This window comes from Lucilia sericata, unplaced genomic scaffold (assembly GCF_015586225.1).
Source record: "Lucilia sericata isolate MDLA Ls3-8-SP2 unplaced genomic scaffold, ASM1558622v1 Contig000401F_arrow, whole genome shotgun sequence".
NCBI lineage: Eukaryota > Metazoa > Arthropoda > Insecta > Diptera > Calliphoridae > Lucilia > Lucilia sericata.
The window spans coordinates 292501-311663 of NW_023994419.1; the positions used below are offsets into that span (position 1 = coordinate 292501).

Sequence of the window (19163 nt, forward strand, 5' to 3'; positions counted from 1 at the left end):
CTAGTCTATAGTCTAGTCTATAGTCTAGTCTATAGTCTAGTCTATAGTCTAGTCTATAGTCTAGTCTATAGTCTAGTCTATAGTCTAGCCTATAGTCTAGTCTATAGTCTAGTCTATAGTCTAGTCTATAGTCTAGTCTATAGTCTAGTCTATAGTCTAGTCTATAGTCTAGTCTATAGTCTAGTCTATAGTCTAGTCTATAGTCTAGTCTATAGTCTAGTCTATAGTCTAGTCTATAGTCTAGTCTATAGTCTAGTCTATAGTCTAGTCTATAGTCTAGTCTATAGTCTAGTCTATAGTCTAGTCTATAGTCTAGTCTATAGTCTAGTCTATAGTCTAGTCTATAGTCTAGTCTATAGTCTAGTCTATAGTCTAGTCTATAGTCTAGTCTATAGTCTAGTCTATAGTCTAGTCTATAGTCTAGTCTATAGTCTAGTCTATAGTCTAGTCTATAGTCTAGTCTATAGTCTAGTCTATAGTCTAGTCTATAGTCTAGTCTATAGTCTAGTCTATAGTCTAGTCTATAGTCTATAGTCTAGTCTATAGTCTAGTCTATAGTCTAGTCTAAGTCTAGTCTATAGTCTAGTTTATAGTCTAGTCTATAGTCTAGTCTAAGTCTAGTCTATAGTCTAGTTTATAGTCTAGTCTATAGTCTAGTCTATAGTCTAGTCTATAGTCCAGTGTATGGTCTAGTCTATAGTCTAGTCTATAGTCTAGTCTATAGTCTAATCTGTAGTCTAGTCTATAGTCTAGTCTATAGTCTAGTTTATAGTCTAGTCTATAGTCTAGTCTATAGTCTAGTCTATAGTCTAGTCTATAGTCTAGTCTATAGTCTAGTCTATAGTCTAGTCTATAGTCTAGTCTATAGTCTAGTCTATAGTCTAGTCTATAGTCTAGTCTATAGTCTAGTCTATAGTCTAGTCTATAGTCTAGTCTATAGTCTAGTCTATAGTCTAGTCTATAGTCTAGTCTATAGTCTAGTCTATAGTCTAGTCTATAGTCTAGTCTATAGTCTAGTCTATAGTCTAGTCTATAGTCTAGTCTATAGTCTAGTCTATAGTCCAGTCTATAGTCTAGACTATAGTCTAGTCTTTAGTCTAGTCTATAGTCTAGTCTAGTCTATAGTCTAGTCTAGTCTATAGTCTAGTCTATAGTCTAGTGCAGCGGTTCCCACCGTTTTTTACTTCGCGGACCCCTTGAGGAATTTATTTAATTTCACGGACCCCCATACATATTTTGATATCTTATTGTTATAAATAATTGTTCATCCGAAAATTGTTTTAGTCCTGGTCCATAAACCCTATAAAATATTCCCGTTCATTGAGAATATTTAGTATTTCGGAAATGTTTTCAATTGCATGGTTTTAAATATAGAATGACTTCTAACTAGGGATGCCAATCGGGACTGGTTTTTAGAAATCCCGGGATTCGGGATTTTTAAATAAATCCCGGAATCCCGATATCGGGATCCCGGGATTTTCGGGATTTCTAAATCCCGAAAAATATAAAAAAAATTCAAAAAATCTTAATAATTTACCGACAAAAATAAAATGTTTTATTTCAAATTGCAATATGAATACTCTTAGTAGGTGTTTACTTTCCAATAAGCATTTTGTGAAAAGAAAAACAAATTAATTCAAAGTACATACTTAGAATAAAAATCTTTCCATCCCAGGCACTGAATAGTAGAATAAAGACCTAAAATAATACCCATGATATCCAAATTTACAATGGTTTCCAAATAATATTTAAATAGTATGTGTAATGGGGATCAATACGAGGCTACATAGAGCACCTGTACTGCACCTATATCTCCTCCACCTTATATTCCGTGTTCACTAACCAAGGGAATTATCTTCTCGCCATCTTATTGACAGTTTGACTTCCATTATAGATATCCGATAGTATCAATGCCTATTTATTGCCCTTTTTATACCCTTAGTAGGGATGGTATATTGGGTTTCTCCGGAGTAGTGCTTTTGTTTTATACTGTCCTAAAATACGCTGATGAAATTTGAAATGATCGGGCTTTTGATCCGAGCCCCCATATAAAACACAGCTTTAAAAAAGAATTAGTGTCCACAATTCGCTTAAAAAGAGAACTGTCGCAATGAAAATCAGCATAAAACAATTTATGTAATCGTAAATTCGCCCTCCAAATTTTATGAGGATCGACTCATATGATGGCGTCCTTCCCCCAAGCATATTTCAGAAAAATAGTTTTTTAACAATAAAGTGCTAGAATATATCGGAGGCGAGGTATACATTTATTATGAAAACTAAATTACATTTTACTCTCATAACTGGTGTATGGGGCTATATGGTCGGCCTCGCCCGCCTATAACTTCGTACTTGTTATTTTTATATATCCGATAGTATCTATGCCTATTTAGTATAGCAATGAAATTTGATATTAGTAAATCCCTGACGAGCCAAAACCTCTCTACCAAATTTTATGTGGGTCGGTTCATAATTGACCCTACCCCCATATAAGGTCCCGTTAAAAAAATGACTTTAACGCTCATTACTGGCTTAAAAAAGTATAGCGATGAAATTCGATACACATATGTTTCATGCGAGTCAAAATCTCTCTACCAAGTTTTATGTGTTTCGGTCCATAATTGACCCTACCCCTACATAAGGTCCCATCCAGATAAATACTTTAACGCTCATTACTGGCTTACAAGTACGAGTATAGAGATGAAATTTGAGATAAGTAAATTTCTTAGTCGCCAAAAGCTAAGAAACTTTTATAGGAACGTAAATCTTCCTACCGGAAAGTGTATGAACCAAAATTGGTCTAAAAAAATTATGAAAAATTGTATAAAAACGGTCAATGATTCACCCTACCTCTCATATAAGATCTTATCAGTAAATTTGATGAGTAATATCACCCTGATGTTTATAGAAAAGCATATTCGGCATAGCCGAATATAGCACTCTTACTTTTTTTTTTTTGATATTTCAGCTTGTAAGTTAGTAGAGTCATCTTAAGTCCAAAAACTTTTAAAATTCTCTTATTTAGTACTTTATAATGTATAAAATAGCGGAAAATACTTAAAAATTCGGGATTTTAAAATCCCGAAATTTCCCGGGATTTCATTTTTTAAAATCCCGGTTTTCGGTACTTTCAAATCCCGAAAATCCCGGGATTTTCGGGAATCGGGAATTCCCGTTTGGCATCCCTACTTCTAACACGATGTTTAATTTTATGATCGTGAGAGCTTTCATGTTCATTTCTCGTCAAGGTAGCGAAAAGGTTTCTTTATCAAGTATTGCCGACATGTGCTTAAAGAGTCATGTTTCCAAATTTTTTTGCGATTGCATAGGAGTGAGTTGAGTATGTAAGCTAAGTTTTCGGGAAAATATGTGAAAGTTAGACTTCTTCGATGTTGTTACGAAATGCGTTACCCACATAAAATATGACCTGAACTCTTTGCGAATGTACTGTGAATTTGGATCTTAAATTTGAATTTTAAAATACCTACGAATTATTTCACGACGTGGTTTTGACTATTTACGCAAAACGAATTTTCTGATGTTAAAATTACTGAGAACTTTTTCAAATAAAAATCAATAATAAAAAACACAAATAATTTTTAAACCATAAGGCACAAATAAAAATCAGGCAATGATTTTTATTTTTTGAAATTAATTAAAACTCATTATGCGATATTTACCTTTAAAACACATTAAAAATGATCGGGTTTAAACAGAGATTAATAGAAAATTGGTAAAATTTCTTTACCACTGATTTCATCAACCAAATTTGCAGAAATTAGATTCGAAAATTGGAAAATTAATATTTTTTAAGTGATTTTTATTCTTTGCTTTGAAAAATAAAAATCATTGATTGATTTCTATTTTTTGTTTGAATAAATAAAAATTACTGAATGAGTATTATTAAAAACAACATAAATATTTTTTTATTGAAACAAATAGGATAAAAATCAAAAATAATTTTTATTTTCAATTTTTATTATAAAAATCAAGAAAAAAAGTTCATTGAAGAAATCGATTAAAAAAGGTCTGGGAAATATTTTGGTACATTCAAAACATTTCTAGGACGATTCTTCATACTGATTTTTTTAAGCAAAAATTTCATAGATAATAATTATCATAAAAATTACAAATCACGTACTACTTTACTTTATAAAAGTAAAACAATAAATTTGTAGGGCCTAGCTTCATCCTGATAAACGACCGAAACAATAAAATTCAAAAAGTCACCAACAAATCTGGGATTATTGAATAAAAATTGTGTATTTTAGTATTTACGAAAAAATTGGAGATATTTTTAATATTTTCTAACATATAGAGAATATTTTTTATTCATGATTTTTTTCGTTCGTCTTCGCGGACCCCCTAGGATTTTGCTACGGACCACTAGGGGTCCGCGGACCCCCTTTTGGGAACCGTTGGTCTAGTCTATAGTCTAGTCTATAGTCTACTATATAGTGTAGTCTATAGAGTATTCTATAGTCTAGTCTATAGTTTAGTCTATAGTGTAGTCTATAGTCTAGTCTAGTCTATAGTCTAGTCTATAGTTTAGTCTATAGTGTAGTCTATAGTCTAGTCTAGTCTAGTCTACAGTCTATATTATATATAGTCTAAACTAGACTGTAGTCTAGTCTATAGTCTAGTCTATAGTCTAGTCTATAGTCTAGTCTATAGTCTAGTCTATAGTCTAGTCTAGTCTAGTCTATAGTCTAGTCTATAGTCTAGTCTATAGTCTAGTCTATAGTCTAGTCTATAGTCTAGTCTATAGTCTAGTCTATAGTCTAATCTATAGTCTAGTCTATAGTCTAGTCTATAGTCTAGTCTATCTATAGTCTAGTCTATAGTCTAGTTTATAGTCTAGTCTATAGTCTAGTTTATAGTCTAGTCTATAGTCTAGTCTATAGTCTAGTCTATAGTCTAGTCTATAGTCTAGTCTATAGTCTAGTCTAGACTATAGTCTAGTCTATAGTCTAGTCTTTAGTCTAGTCTATAGTCTAGTCTATAGTCTAGTCTATAGTCTAGTCTATAGTCTAGTCTATAGTCTAGTCTAGTCTATAGTCTAGTCCAGTCTATAGTCTAGTCAAGTCTAGCCTAGTCTATAGTCTACTATATAGTGTAGTCTATAGAGTATTCTATAGTAGTCTAGTCTATAGTTTAGTCTATAGTCTAGTCTATAGTCTAGTCTATAGTCTAGTCTATAGTCTAGTCTACAGTCTAGTCTATAGTCTAGTCTACAGTATATGAAGAAATAGCCCTATTTTCCAGCACTCACTGTATAACTATTAATTCACCGTGAGTCTGTTTGCTCATATGTATATGCCAACCAAAAAAACCTAATAACAAACAATCATGTGAATTTTTCTTTGTATGAATATATATTTTTCGAAATTCTTATCGAATAAATAATGGAAAATAACAACAATAATAACCACAACAAACAGAATGTATAATAATTGAAGGTATGAAAAAATTATAATGCAAAAAATACCAGAAAAAATAACTACAAAACAAAAATGTATAAAAATTTACAAAAATTAAAAAAAAAACAACTTACTTTTCTGATGGTAACAAGAGAAACAACAATACCCAATATGAAGGGTTAATCCATATATTTTGGAAAGGAATTTTTAACAGGTGGCAGAATTAGTATAAATTGCTTAACACACAATTTTGTTATTAAAAATGGAGAGCTTTTGTTTTTTTGAAGGCGCAGGGCGTTTATTAAAGAAAACACCAAAAAATAATAAATATTTAATTATATTCAACACAAATTACCCACCGGCACGTGAGTTATTTTTAATTTATAAAACTGTTTAGATTTGTTTTTCGTCTGCTAATTATTAGCTTTAGATAAACACTTTTTAAATTTTTATGCTTTCGCTAATTTCAAATTTTTTTGTTTCGTTTTTCAAAAAACACTTTCGATTTTTCAAAATTTTCTTATTTATTTTTTTCTTTTTTTATCTCGATCATTTTGTATTTTGCAAAATATTTATTTTTAAAACACCTTTAGAAACGACGTCTATTTTATTCATGAAAATTTTTATCGCTCACACATTTACTTTGTTAAAATTGTTGTTTTAATTATTTTTATTTTATTTTCAGTTTTTTTTTTTTTGCGGGAATCTAAAATAAACAAACAATTTGAACGTAATTCTCATAAATTAAACTTTTGGCATAATGTCACGATATGCTTTTTGCTCTGTCTACCAGAGACTTGTTTCCTCTTTCATTTTAGTTTTATCGAAACATTTTGCTTTTTTGTTAGATTTTTATCTTTTAGATAGAAATTTACAAAGTATTTCAAAGAATATTTAGAACTTGAATATGAATATTTTTTATGCTCGAGTTCGAGTCCCACTTTTAGTTAGTTTAAGAGTTATGTTCATTTAAAGAAAAATTAAGCTTGAATTTTGAAAAGTCAGACTCGATAACAACAATATTTATCTGCTTAGAAGACTTTCAAAATAAAGTTATCGAAAACTTTTTTAGTTAATTATAACTTCTCTACAGAAAAACTACTTAATCATAACATAAACTTAACGATTTAGTAAAAAAAAGTTTTCTTTAAAGGAAAATAATCGATGAAAACTCTCATTAACAAATTGAAATTATGAAAATTTTCTTTAAATAAAATTTAGTTATCGAACTTATTCTTTAAAGAAAACTAAATTATTGAAAGTTTTCCCCAAAGACAATCGATATCGGAAGTTTATTTATCAAATTATCGAAAGTTTTCCCTAAAAGAAACTTGTATAATCTAGAGTTTTCTCTAGAAACGAAAGATTTCTTAAATTTAAACTAAGTTATCGAAATGGTACTTTAAATAAAATTAAGTTATCGAAAGTATTTTTTTTTTTGTGAAAATCAAATCAAAGAAATTTTATTTTTAGAAAATTATTTTAAGAAAATCTAGTTATAGATTTTAAAAAGTCAAGTTATCGAAAAATTTCTTTAACAAAATTTTAGTTATTGAAAATTTTTGTTAAAGGCAATCATGTCATCGATAATTTTCTTTATTTATGTTTTATAAAATCAGACATTTTATTTAAATAATATAAAGTTATCGAAAATTTTCCCAAAAGAAATTTAGTTATCGATAATTTTGGTTAAAGGACAGTCAAGTTATTGGTAATTTTCTTTAGATTAAAGAAAATAAAGTTATCGACAATTTTCTTTAAAGTAAATCTAGTTATCGAAAATTTGATTTAAAGAAAATCAAGTTATCTATAATTTTCTTTAATGAATTTGAAATTATCGATAATTTTCTTTAATGAAAATAAGTTATCGACAATTTTCTTTAAATAAAATCGATTATTTTCTTTGAAGAAAAAAAAGTTATCGATAATTTTCTTAAAATAAAATTAATTTTTCGATCATTTTCTTTAATATATTAGAAGTTATCGATAATTTTCTTTAATGAAAATCAATAATTTGCTTTAGATTAAATCTTGTTATCGATCATTTTCTTTAATGAAAATTAAGTTATCGAAAGCTTTCTTTTAAGACAATTAAGTTATCGATAATTTTCTTTAAAGAAACACAAGTTATCGATTATTTTCTTTGAAGAAAATCAAATTATTCTTAATTTTCCTTAAAGAAAAACATGTTATCGAAAATTTTCTTTAAAGAAAATCTAGTTATCGAACATTTTTTTAAAGATAATCTAGTTATCGATAATTTTCTTTAAAGAAAATCATATTATCGAAGATTTTCTTTAAGTAAAATCGTGTTATCGAAAATTGTCTTTAAAGAAAATCAAGTCATCAATAATTTTCATTAATGAAAATCAAGTTATCGATAATTTACTTTAATGAATTTGAAGTTATCGACAATTTTCTTTAAAGAAAATCATGTTATCGATAATTTCATTTAAAGAAAAACGAGTTATCGATTATTTTCTTTGAGAAAAATAAAGTTATCGATAATTTTCTGTAAAGAAAACCTAGTTATCGATTATTTTCTTAAAGAAAATCAAGTTGTAAAAATTTTTCTTTAAAGAAAGTCATGTTATCGATAATTTTCTTTAAAGAAAAACAAGTTATCGATTATTTTCTTTGAAGAAAATCATGGTATCGACAATTTTGATTATTTTCTTAAAAGGAAATTGAGTTATCGATATATTTTTAAAGAAAAACATGTTATCGATATTTTTTCTTAAAATGAAGTTGTCGATAATTCTCTTTAGAAATAATCTTTGGAAATAATCAAGTTATCGATAATTTTTTAAAAGTAAATAAAATTATCTACAGTTTCTTGAAAGAAAATCAAGTTATCGATATAGTTATAATAATTTTCTTTAGATTAAATCTAGTAATCGATAATTTTCTTTAAATAAAATTGAGTTATCAAAAGTTTTCTTTAAAGTTAATCAAGTTATCGAACATTTTCAATAAAGAAAATCAAGTTATCGATAATTTTCTTTAGATTAAATCAAGTTAATGGTAATTTTCTTTAAAATAAATCAAGTTATCGATAATTTTCTTTAGATTAAATAAAGTTATAGATAATTTTCTTTGAAGAAAATCAAGTTATTGAAAATTTTCTTTAATGCAAATTAAGTTATCGATAATTTTCCTTAAAGACCGTTAAAAAATGGTCGTATATAAATAGATGATTAAGTTCTTATCTGTTTGTATCCGTCTGTCTGGCTGTATTAAAAACAAATTTAGCTACCACCACATACAAGGTACGCTAAACATTTAAGGGTTAATTTTATATATCGACTATCAATTTATCACAAAAATTTTTTAGAGAAAATCAAAATATTTGTTTAACAATTGTTATCATGAATCATTTCCATTTTTTCTTTATTATTTCACTAAAAATTTGGCTAATTTTTGTTCAACAATAAACATTTCAAATACGGACAAAATTTATAATATATTTTCTTTTAGAATATAAAAATTTCTTTTATTTTTTTTTTTTTTATTTTTTATTAAATTTGCGCAGTTTTATTTAAAATTTTATAATACATTTTTTTTTAAATTTTTTTTTATGTTCTTTATATATTTTTTTATATTATTTCTTATATTTTCCTTAATATTTTTTCTTTACTAAATGTAAATTAATGAATTTTCCTGTTAATAAAACAGTAAATTTTCTTTTTAATTTATAATTATAACATAGAACGCAAAGACGTTTGTTTGTTTTATATTTTAGCTGTACAAATTATTTTGCTCTTTTAATGATTATAGGTACTAGTTGTATATCTTTGTTTACTTTTTTTTATATTTTATTTTAAAAAAATTTTTTCTGGTATTTTTAACCATTCACTGCTTTTTAAATTTGTTTTATTTTATTTTTTTAGTATTTCTTCTTTTATACTTAAAACAAACAAATATGGAACAGAACTAAAACCGCACTTATAGCAGCAGATATTGTAGAATTATATGCCTGTTTTTTATAGATATATTTCTTCTTTTTTTATTTAATTTTTATTTTATCGTATTATTTTGTTATGGTTAAGTGTCTGCACATACACGTCTGATATGTACGTAGAATTTCGAAAAAAAAAACTCGTGTTTCTTCACCGGCTAAGATCAGCAAACTCCCATATGTAGACATTTGAAAATGTTATTAAAGTGCACAAAACAGACAGACAACACAGGGATGGACGGACAGTAAAAATACACACACTCATAGAATATCTGAGGTTTTCATAATAAACTAAAAAACAACAAAGAGAACAATCAACCACCAAGTATAAAAATGAATGCTCTTTTTAAGAAAATACTCTTTCATAACAAATTTGGTACTTTTTTTTTAATGCCAAAAAAGTACTTTTTTCTTTTTTAAATAACAAAGCCTCAAAATTTTAAAAATTTTATTAAAAGTACTTTTTTTAAAAAAAGTACTTTTTAATTTTCTTTAAACTAAAAAAGTACTTTCAGCCCTAGTCTCCACATATTATGTTCTCTATTTATACTATAGCATTTCTTTTGCTCTCTTAGATACTTTACTTTGTTATCATCGAAAAAAAAACATGTATCTAAAAGTACTCATTTTTGTATCTATATATTTATCAGAGGTTCTATGGCCCCCACTCTTATTCAAAGTGCGATGCCGATAAGTGGTTGGTTTGTTTACCTAAAACAGCTGTTAGTTGGTGTATAGTATTTTGGCGTTTGGAGAGTATGGAAGTAAAATTTTCAATAAATATTTTACGTTCATTGTAAAGGTGAAGGCTAAAAATGCATACAAATTTACGTTCAAAGTCGCAATTAATTATGTGTTTTAAAAATAGCAGCAATAAATACCGTTAATATGCCGCTGTCTGTTGGAAAATGCAATAATTAAACTAGAGTTATTAACATTATAGAATTTTTATACATTTTTGGCAACAATCGATAACTTGATTTTCCTTAACTAAAATATTCGATAACTTGATATTATTTTAAAGAATATTTTCAATAACTTAATTTTTATTAAACTTGATAACTTGAGAGAAAATTTTCGATAACTTTTATTTTATTTTATTGATTTTCTTTCAAGAAAATATCGATAACTTGGTTTTATTTAAAGAACTTTATTGATAACTTGTTTCTTTTTAAGAAAATTATCGACAACTTGATTTTATTTAAACACAATTTTTGATAAGTTGATTTTGATTAAAGAAAATTATCGATAACTTGAATTTTATTAAAGAAAATTATCGATAACTTGACATTATTTAAAGAAAATTTTCGATAACTTTATTTTATTTAAAAAAAATTATCGATAAGTTGATTTTATTTAAAGAAAAATTTCGATAACTTGATTTTTATTAAAGAAAATTATCGATAACTTGATTTTTTTAAAAGAAAATAATCGATAACTTGAATTTATTTAAAGAAAATTTTCGATAACTTGATTTTATTAAAGAAAATTATCGATAAGTTGATTTTCTTTAAAAAAAATTATCGATAACTTGATTTTTATTAAAGAAAATTATCGATAACTTGATATTATTTAAAGAATAATTTTCGATAAGATAATTACCGATAACTCGATTTTATTTAAAAAAAAAATTATCGATTAGTCGATTTTATTTAAAGAAAATTTTCGTCAACTTAATTTTTATTTAAGAAAATTATCGATAAGTTGATAAATTATCGATATATTGATTTTATTTAAAGAAAAATTTCGATAACTTGTTTTTCTTTAAAAAAAATTTTTGGATAACTTAATTTTTATTTAAGAAAATTATCGATATCTTCATTTTATTTAAAGAAAATTTTCGATAGCTGGATTTTATTTAAAGAAAATTTTCGATAACTTAATTTTATTAAAGAAAATTATCGATAACTTGATTTTCTTTTAAGAAAATTTTTGAGAACTTGATTTTATTTAAAGAAAATTATCGATAACATGATATTATTAAAACAAAATTTTCGATAACTTAATTTTTATTAAGGAAAATTATCGATAACTTGATTTTATTTAAAGAAAATTATCGATAAGCTGATTTTTTGATAACTTGATTTTATTAAAGAAAATTATCGATAACTTGATTTTACTAAAGAAAATTATCGATAACTTGATATTCTTCAAAGACAATTTTTGAGCACTTGATTTTTATTAAAGAAAAATTTCGGTAACTTGATTTTATTTAAATAAATTTATCGATAACTTGATTTTTTTTAATTATCGATAACTTGATATTCTTTAAAGAATATTATCGATAACTTGATTTTTATTAAGAAATTTTCGATAACTTGATTTTTTTTAAGAAATTTTTTGATAACTTGATTTTCTTTAAATAATAATGTCGATAACTAGATTTTTATTAAAAAAAATTTCAATAGCTTAAATTTTTAAACTTTCGATAATTTGATTTTCTTTAAGGAAAGTTATCGATAACTAGATTTACTTTAAAGAAAATTGCTGAAGACTTTATTTATTGCAAAGAAAGTTGTCGATAACTTAATTCACTTTAAAGAAAATTATCGATAATTTGATTTTCTTTAAAGAAAATTATTGCTAACTCCTTTAACAGAGCATCTGGAGAGAAACGAGAACCCATGACCTCCAAACTAACAGACTAGAACACTGCCAACGTAGCCTATCGACTTAGAATGTATCAACCAGCTGAAATTGTTAATAATTAACAAATAACTTTTTTAATTTCCTCTTTTTAACTAATTTCAATTGCAATTTTTTTATTATTTACTAAATTAAATTTCCATTTAATAAGTCAATTAAACATTTAATTAACATTTTAATATAAAAACAGAGTCATGCAATAAATTAATGACATTATCTTACAACACAAAAAAAAAATTACTACAGATGATCAAGTACTGCTCTCCGTGACATCAGCAGCACACAACATTTGCAAATTGTACTCACACGAGGCGTAGGCATAACCCAAACCAAAACCCATGCCCAATAACATGGGCCATTTTCGTTGTTTTAGAAATAGTGAGGAAGACAAAAAGCCTATAACTAAACCACTTGAGGATTTCAGAAATGCATCGATACAGCAGCGATCTAGAAGAGAGGCAAATTCTTCTTCGATAAAGGTGGGTTGAAGACGAGAAGAGTTCATTTCGGTTTTATTGGTTTAAAAAAAAAGAAGTTTGTTGACTTTTTTTGTGTGGAAAATTTTTGAGATTTTTTTTTCAATCTTGACAGGTTTTTTTCTATTTATTCAAAGTTTCTTTCGTGGCACAATAATATAAGGTAGATTATCCCTTGTATAAATACCACAGTTCGTATTTTATATCATTAAAATTTTCACATTTTTAATCTAATGGCAACTCTATCGACTTAACAGTGATGTAAATCTGTCATTTGTTGTAAAAAGAAAAAAAACTGCATAAACAAATGTTAACTAACAGTTGTGACAAGTGAACTACGAATGAAATAATCAAAACAAAACTGAAAAATGTTTAAAGGGTTGAAAAATGTTGCCACATTTTTGCTTTTAAAGTAACCTAATACCCCATTTACACATACACGAAATCTAGTAGATTTCATTTAAAATCTTTTTCCAAATCTAGTCCGTTTACACTTACTATTCTTGACATTTAAGAAGATTTCATTTTTTCTAATATTTCTTGAAAAAGTGTGTGATATGAAAAATAAGAAGGAAAAATGGGATATTTATCAAAATTCCATTTAAAATAAAAAAATAGATATTTAAATATAACATTACCTTTTATTTTAGATTAACTTTTCATTCATGTTTTTCAATTTATAAAAATTTTGTCGACATTTTAATTTTTTTTTGTTTGTTTTGTTTTCCTCTTTTTTCTTGTGTAGTGTCGTATTTTTTAGTATTATTTAGGAAAAAACAGAGTTGCATCACTAAAAACTATTAGATTTTGAGTAGATTTTAACGAAATCTAGTTACGAAGTAGATTTTGTTTTGTATGGGAAATCTAGTTAAAATCAAGTAGATTTGGCTCGAAATCTCATAAGTACTAGATTTCGTGTATGTGTAAATGGGGTATAAGCGATTATGCTACTTCTTTAGCGATTTTTTTAAAAAGGTTCCTAAATGTTCCACAGATGTGAATCTTTTGATAATTATATCGCCATAGTCGATAAAGTCCAAATTCCGTCTGTGAACCAATAAAAAATATCACCTTTGACAGCCTATTTAACTCCTCAGCTCAGAAAACGTAGTAGAAACGAATTCCTCTACTACCCGAAACCTTGGCTACCTATAAGGCAATTTACCGATCAGTGGTTGTTGTTATTGTAATAGCTAAAACTATACAATAAACTAGTTGGGGGTCCAGGCCTAAAAAGAGGGCTACTTCAACTGGTTGCGTCCATAAATCCATTGGACAGAGTGAAGTAGGGTTGGCTGAGCAGTTGAACATGTGGTGGGTATCATGGGGACCCTGACCACATGCAGGACTTTCGTTGGGGACGACACGGTCTATACGTGACCAGTAGGCATTGATCCTATTGCTCCATCCCGATTCTGTGTCTGCTATGGGTGGTGGGCGACCTACATTCAAACGGTATTTACGGCGTCTCTATGTATTTCATTTAAAACTGCCGTATACGAGGACTGATCTAATGGATCCTGCACATATCTGCATGTATTTTCCTTGTATATATGAATATCCTTCCTGACATGCTTCAGGGGAGTATCCAACTGTGTGTGGTTAAAGTCATTCCAGGAGGAACTGTTTGGTCAACGTGACATTGTGTTCCTTGACTCGAGAGGACCTTCGTGTTCTCTTGCAGGTGATGTTCCGAATTAATTTGTCACTTTGGCAGCTTTGAATGTTTCTCCTCTGATTATCATTGAGCGAAAGTGACCACACTAGAGCAGCATAATTAACCACTGACCGACCAATCGTTTTATATGTAGCTAACAAGGTTTCCTTATCCATACCTCAAGTGCTGCTGGCTAACGCTTTGAGGACCTTCATCATCATCATTTCTCATTTTCTATATGAAAAGGATAATGTCCTTATTTTTGAGAATTTTTATAAGAAATTCAATAACAAAACATTTATAATAATTGGCCAATAAATAGGAAAAACAACTTATTTTAAAACATATTTTAAATCCTCTGATAAACATATTTGAACATCTAATAGCCTCCTTAAAACATAACTTAATACAAAGTGTAAATGTCCTTCAATCAGCAAGTTATGTCATAATATTTTGTAGCTATAGAAATCTACAATATTCCTATATAAATACAACGAAGAAAGCCTGTTTGCAAACTATTATTTAGATACACATATGGATGTAACACATAACAAAAATATCTCTCTTACACATCTTGATAAAGTCACAAGGATAGTTGGAAAAGTACTAGTAGGTATATTCTATTATATGTAAATTTTCTTTCTTATTCCTATGTCTACGCTACATGTACATTGCTTGGCCCAAGGGTATCAAAACGATGTACTTGTAATTTTCATCCATATAGACAAACATTAAAACCCAAAACACTTAACGTGTCATACAGGCAAAAGTTAACAGATGAAATTGACACTTATACCAAACCAACGATGACATACAATCACAATCTCTAACGAACACTTATTTCCCAGAGATATAATACAGAGAAAGATTGTCTAAAGAAATTTCCTTGTTTATAAACAACAAAAATCCTGCATAAGGTTTTCATTGAAGGAAAACTTTAATACATACATATGTATACCAAAAGCTAGCAAATGTTTTTGCATCCGGTTTATTCAGTTGCATCAGCGTCATCAGTGTCGTCTTCTTCATTATAATAACAATCAGTGTTTTTGAGTTTGATGAAGACATAAATGTCTATTTTATGTGTTTATGTCAGCATAGTTTGTTGAAGCTGATGATGGATGGTTGAATAATAACAAATTTAATTTAAGAAAGAAGTTTATAGTTTTTTTTTTTTTAAGAAAAAGTTTAATAATAGTAAAGATCATAATTTGGCACTGAACTAATTTATTGAGGATCTGTAAAAAAAAATGGTCAACAAGTTTTCCATTGATTAGTCCATAGACTAATCAATAGACTAGAACTAAACTAGAACTGAACTAGAACTGAACTAGAACTGAACTAGAACTGAACTAGAACTGAACTAGAACTGAACTAGAACTGAACTAGAACTGAACTAGAACTGAACTAGAACTGAACTAGAACTGAACTAGAACTGAACTAGAACTGAACTAGAACTGAACTAGAACTGAACTAGAACTGAACTAGAACTGAACTAGAACTGAACTAGAACTGAACTAGAACTGAACTAGAACTGAACTAGAACTGAACTAGAACTGAACTAGAACTGAACTAGAACTGAACTAGAACTGAACTAGAACTGAACTAGAACTGCTGAACTAGAACTGAACTAGAACTGAACTAGAACTGAACTAGAACTGAACTAGAACTGAACTAGAACTGAACTAGAACTGAACTAGAACTGAACTAGAACTGAACTAGAACTGAACTAGAACTGAACTAGAACTGAACTAGAACTGAACTAGAACTGAACTAGAACTGAACTAGACTAGAACTGAACTAGAACTGAACTAGAACTGAACTAGAACTGAACTAGAACTGAACTAGAACTGAACTAGAACTGAACTAGAGACTAGAACTGAACTAGAACTGAAGTAGAACTGAACTAGAACTGAACTAAAACTGAACTAGAACTGAACTAGAAACTGAACTAGAACTGAACTAGAACTGAACTAGAACTGAACTAGAACTGAACTAGAACTGAACTAGAACTGAACTAGAACTGAACTAGAACTGAACTAGAACTGAACTAGAACTGAACTAGAACTAAACTAGAACTGAACTAGAACTGAACTAGAACTGAACTAGAACTGAACTAGAACTGAACTAGAACTGAACTAGAACTGAACTAGAACTGAACTAGAACTGAACTAGAACTGAACTAGAACTGAACTAGAACTGAACTAGAACTGAACTAGAACTGAACTAGAACTGAACTAGAACTGAACTAGAACTGAACTAGAACTGAACTAGAACTGAACTAGAACTGAACTAGAACTGAACTAGAACTGAACTAGAACTGAACTAGAACTTAACTAGAACTGAACTAGAACTGAACTAGAACTGAACTAGAACTGAACTAGAACTGAACTAGAACTGAACTAGAACTGAACTAGAACTGAACTAGAACTGAACTAGAACTGAACTAGAACTGAACTAGAACTGAACTAGAACTGACTGAACTAGAACTGAACTAGAACTGAACTAGAACTGAACTAGAACTGAACTAGAACTGAACTAGAACTGAACTAGAACTTAACTAGAACTTAACTAGAACTGAACTAGAACTGAACTAGAACTGAACTAGAACTGAACTAGAACTGAACTAGAACTGAACTAGAACTGAACTAGAACTGAACTAGAACTAGAACTGAACTAGTTTGACAAGTTAAAACGACATTCGTTCTAATAACTAATTAAATTTTTAATACTTAAAATGGCAAACAAATTGATATTATCTGTTAATATTATTGATAGATTAGCATTAACATAGATTCCGAACAATATTTAGCATATAGTGATCGAGTATCTTCATAATTTTGTTTCATAAACCAGTAATAATTTTAATAATGGTTTCTGAGTTTGTATGATATTCCTATAATATAAATCTACGAATACCTGAGTTTTGAATATGAAGAGAATTGTTTCATGTCTTACCTGTAAATAGAAAAAGAATAATATATTAGTATAATTATGCAAAAAAATTCAATAAAAAAATAATAAAACTAATATGTAAATAAAGATATTTAAGACATCTGGAAGCATTATAACTAAAATTTAAGGAGCAGTCTTTGTTGTTTAGCAACCACTCACTTGTTGTTTTCTTATAAAACAATTTTAATTTTTGATATTGTTTTTTCAAAAATTTTTTCGATTTCAACATTTTGTTTATGGTTATCTTTGTTTATTTTCTTATAAAAACAATTTTCTATTTTGATATTGCTAATTTCTAAGCAATTTAATTTGTATATATTTATTTGTTTTATAATATTTTTTAACCGTTTTAAACAAGCACGTATTAAAGACTAATTAAAAAAATATTTTTTTTAAATAAAAAATACTCAAAAACTTATTAGTAATATTTGAAAATAAAGTTATTTTTTATTTTACCCATTACATACCAACAATTTAGTCATACAATTGGCCAGTCAATACAGTTGCAGGTGCGTAAATAAACAAATTATGAGTGATATTGAATGATTTTTTTATCGATATATAAAGTACGGTAATATGGGAACAGAAAATTATTTTGTTCAATGAAGATATTATGGGTAAAAGTCGAATTTCTTGAGTTATCAAAGAAAACTTGAAAGCTTTTAAAAAATTATATAAATCTTGAAGATTCCGTAAAAAATTATAATTTTCTTGCATTTTCCACTTTCGAATTTTAAAATTTGAAATAAAACTTTAAATTTTTCCTAAAATTTTAAGATTTTTCGATGTAGTTTCATAATTAAACTTTTGATATTAAATATTTTAGAAAATTTTCGATAGTAAACATTTGTCTATAGAACATTTTTGACATTGACGATTTTTCTATAGAAAATTTTCGATATTGAAGATTTTTTTTTTATAGAAAATTTAGGATATTGAAGATTTTTCTATTGAAAATTTTGGATATGGAAGATTTTTTTATAGAAAATTTTGGATATTGAAGATTTTTTTTATAGAAAATTTTCCATATTGAACATTTTTCTATAGAAAATTTTCGATATTGATGATTTTTCTATAAAAAATTTTCGATATTGAAGATTTTTTATAGAAAATTTTCGATATTGAAGATTTTTTATACAAAATTTTCGATATTGAAGATTTTTTATAGAAAATTTTCGATATCGAAGATTTTTTATAGAAAATTTTCGATATTGAAGATTTTTTATAGAAAATTTTCCATATTGAAGATTTTTCTATAGAAAATTTTCGATATTGAAGATTTTTTATAGAAAATTTTCGATATTGAAGATTTTTTATAGAAAATTTTCGATATTGAAGATTTTTTATAGAAAATTTTCGATATTGAAGATTTTTTATAGAAAATTTTCGATATTGAAGATTTTTTATAGAAAATTTTCGATATTGAAGATTTTTTATAGAAAATTTTCGATATTGAAGATTTTTTATAGAAAATTTTCGATATTGAAGATTTTTTATAGAAAATTTTCGATATTGAAGATTTTTTATAGAAAATTTTCGATATTGAAGATTTTTTATAGAAAATTTTCGATATTGAAGATTTTTTATAGAAAATTTTCGATATTGAAGATTTTTTATAGAAAATTTTCGATATTGAACATTCTTTTATAGAAAATTTTCAATATTGAACATTTTTCTATAGAAAATGTTTGATATTGTACATTTTTTATAGAAAAATTTTGATATTGAATATTTTTCTATACAAAATTTTCGATATTGAGCATTTTTCTATAGAATATTTTCGATATTGAACATTTTTCTATAGAAATTTTTCGATATTGAACATTTTTCTGTAAAAAATTTTCGATATTGAACATTTTTCTATAGAAAATTTTCGATATTGAATGTTTTTCTATAGAAAATTTTCGATATTGAATATTTTTCTATAGAAAATTTTCGATATTGAATATTTTTCTATAGAAAATTTTCGATATTGAATATTTTTCTATAGAAAATTTTCGATATTGAATATTTTTCTATAGAAAATTTTCGATATTGAATATTTTTCTATA

The 19163-nt window shown here is 27.0% G+C and overlaps 2 protein-coding genes across 3 annotated transcripts in view; both read right to left on the bottom strand.

Moving 5' to 3' along the window:
- The window catches only part of LOC119604529 (guanine nucleotide exchange factor DBS-like), a 129370-nt gene that overhangs the window by 96675 nt on the left and 13532 nt on the right, over positions 1-19163 (bottom strand). The gene's annotated exons all lie outside the window — the stretch shown is intronic.
- On the bottom strand, positions 12187-12594 carry LOC119604530 (MICOS complex subunit Mic10-like). The gene has a single exon (XM_037957210.1). It carries the CDS (start codon positions 12527-12529, stop codon positions 12275-12277), a length of 255 nt encoding a protein of 84 aa, XP_037813138.1. The 5' UTR covers positions 12530-12594; the 3' UTR covers positions 12187-12274.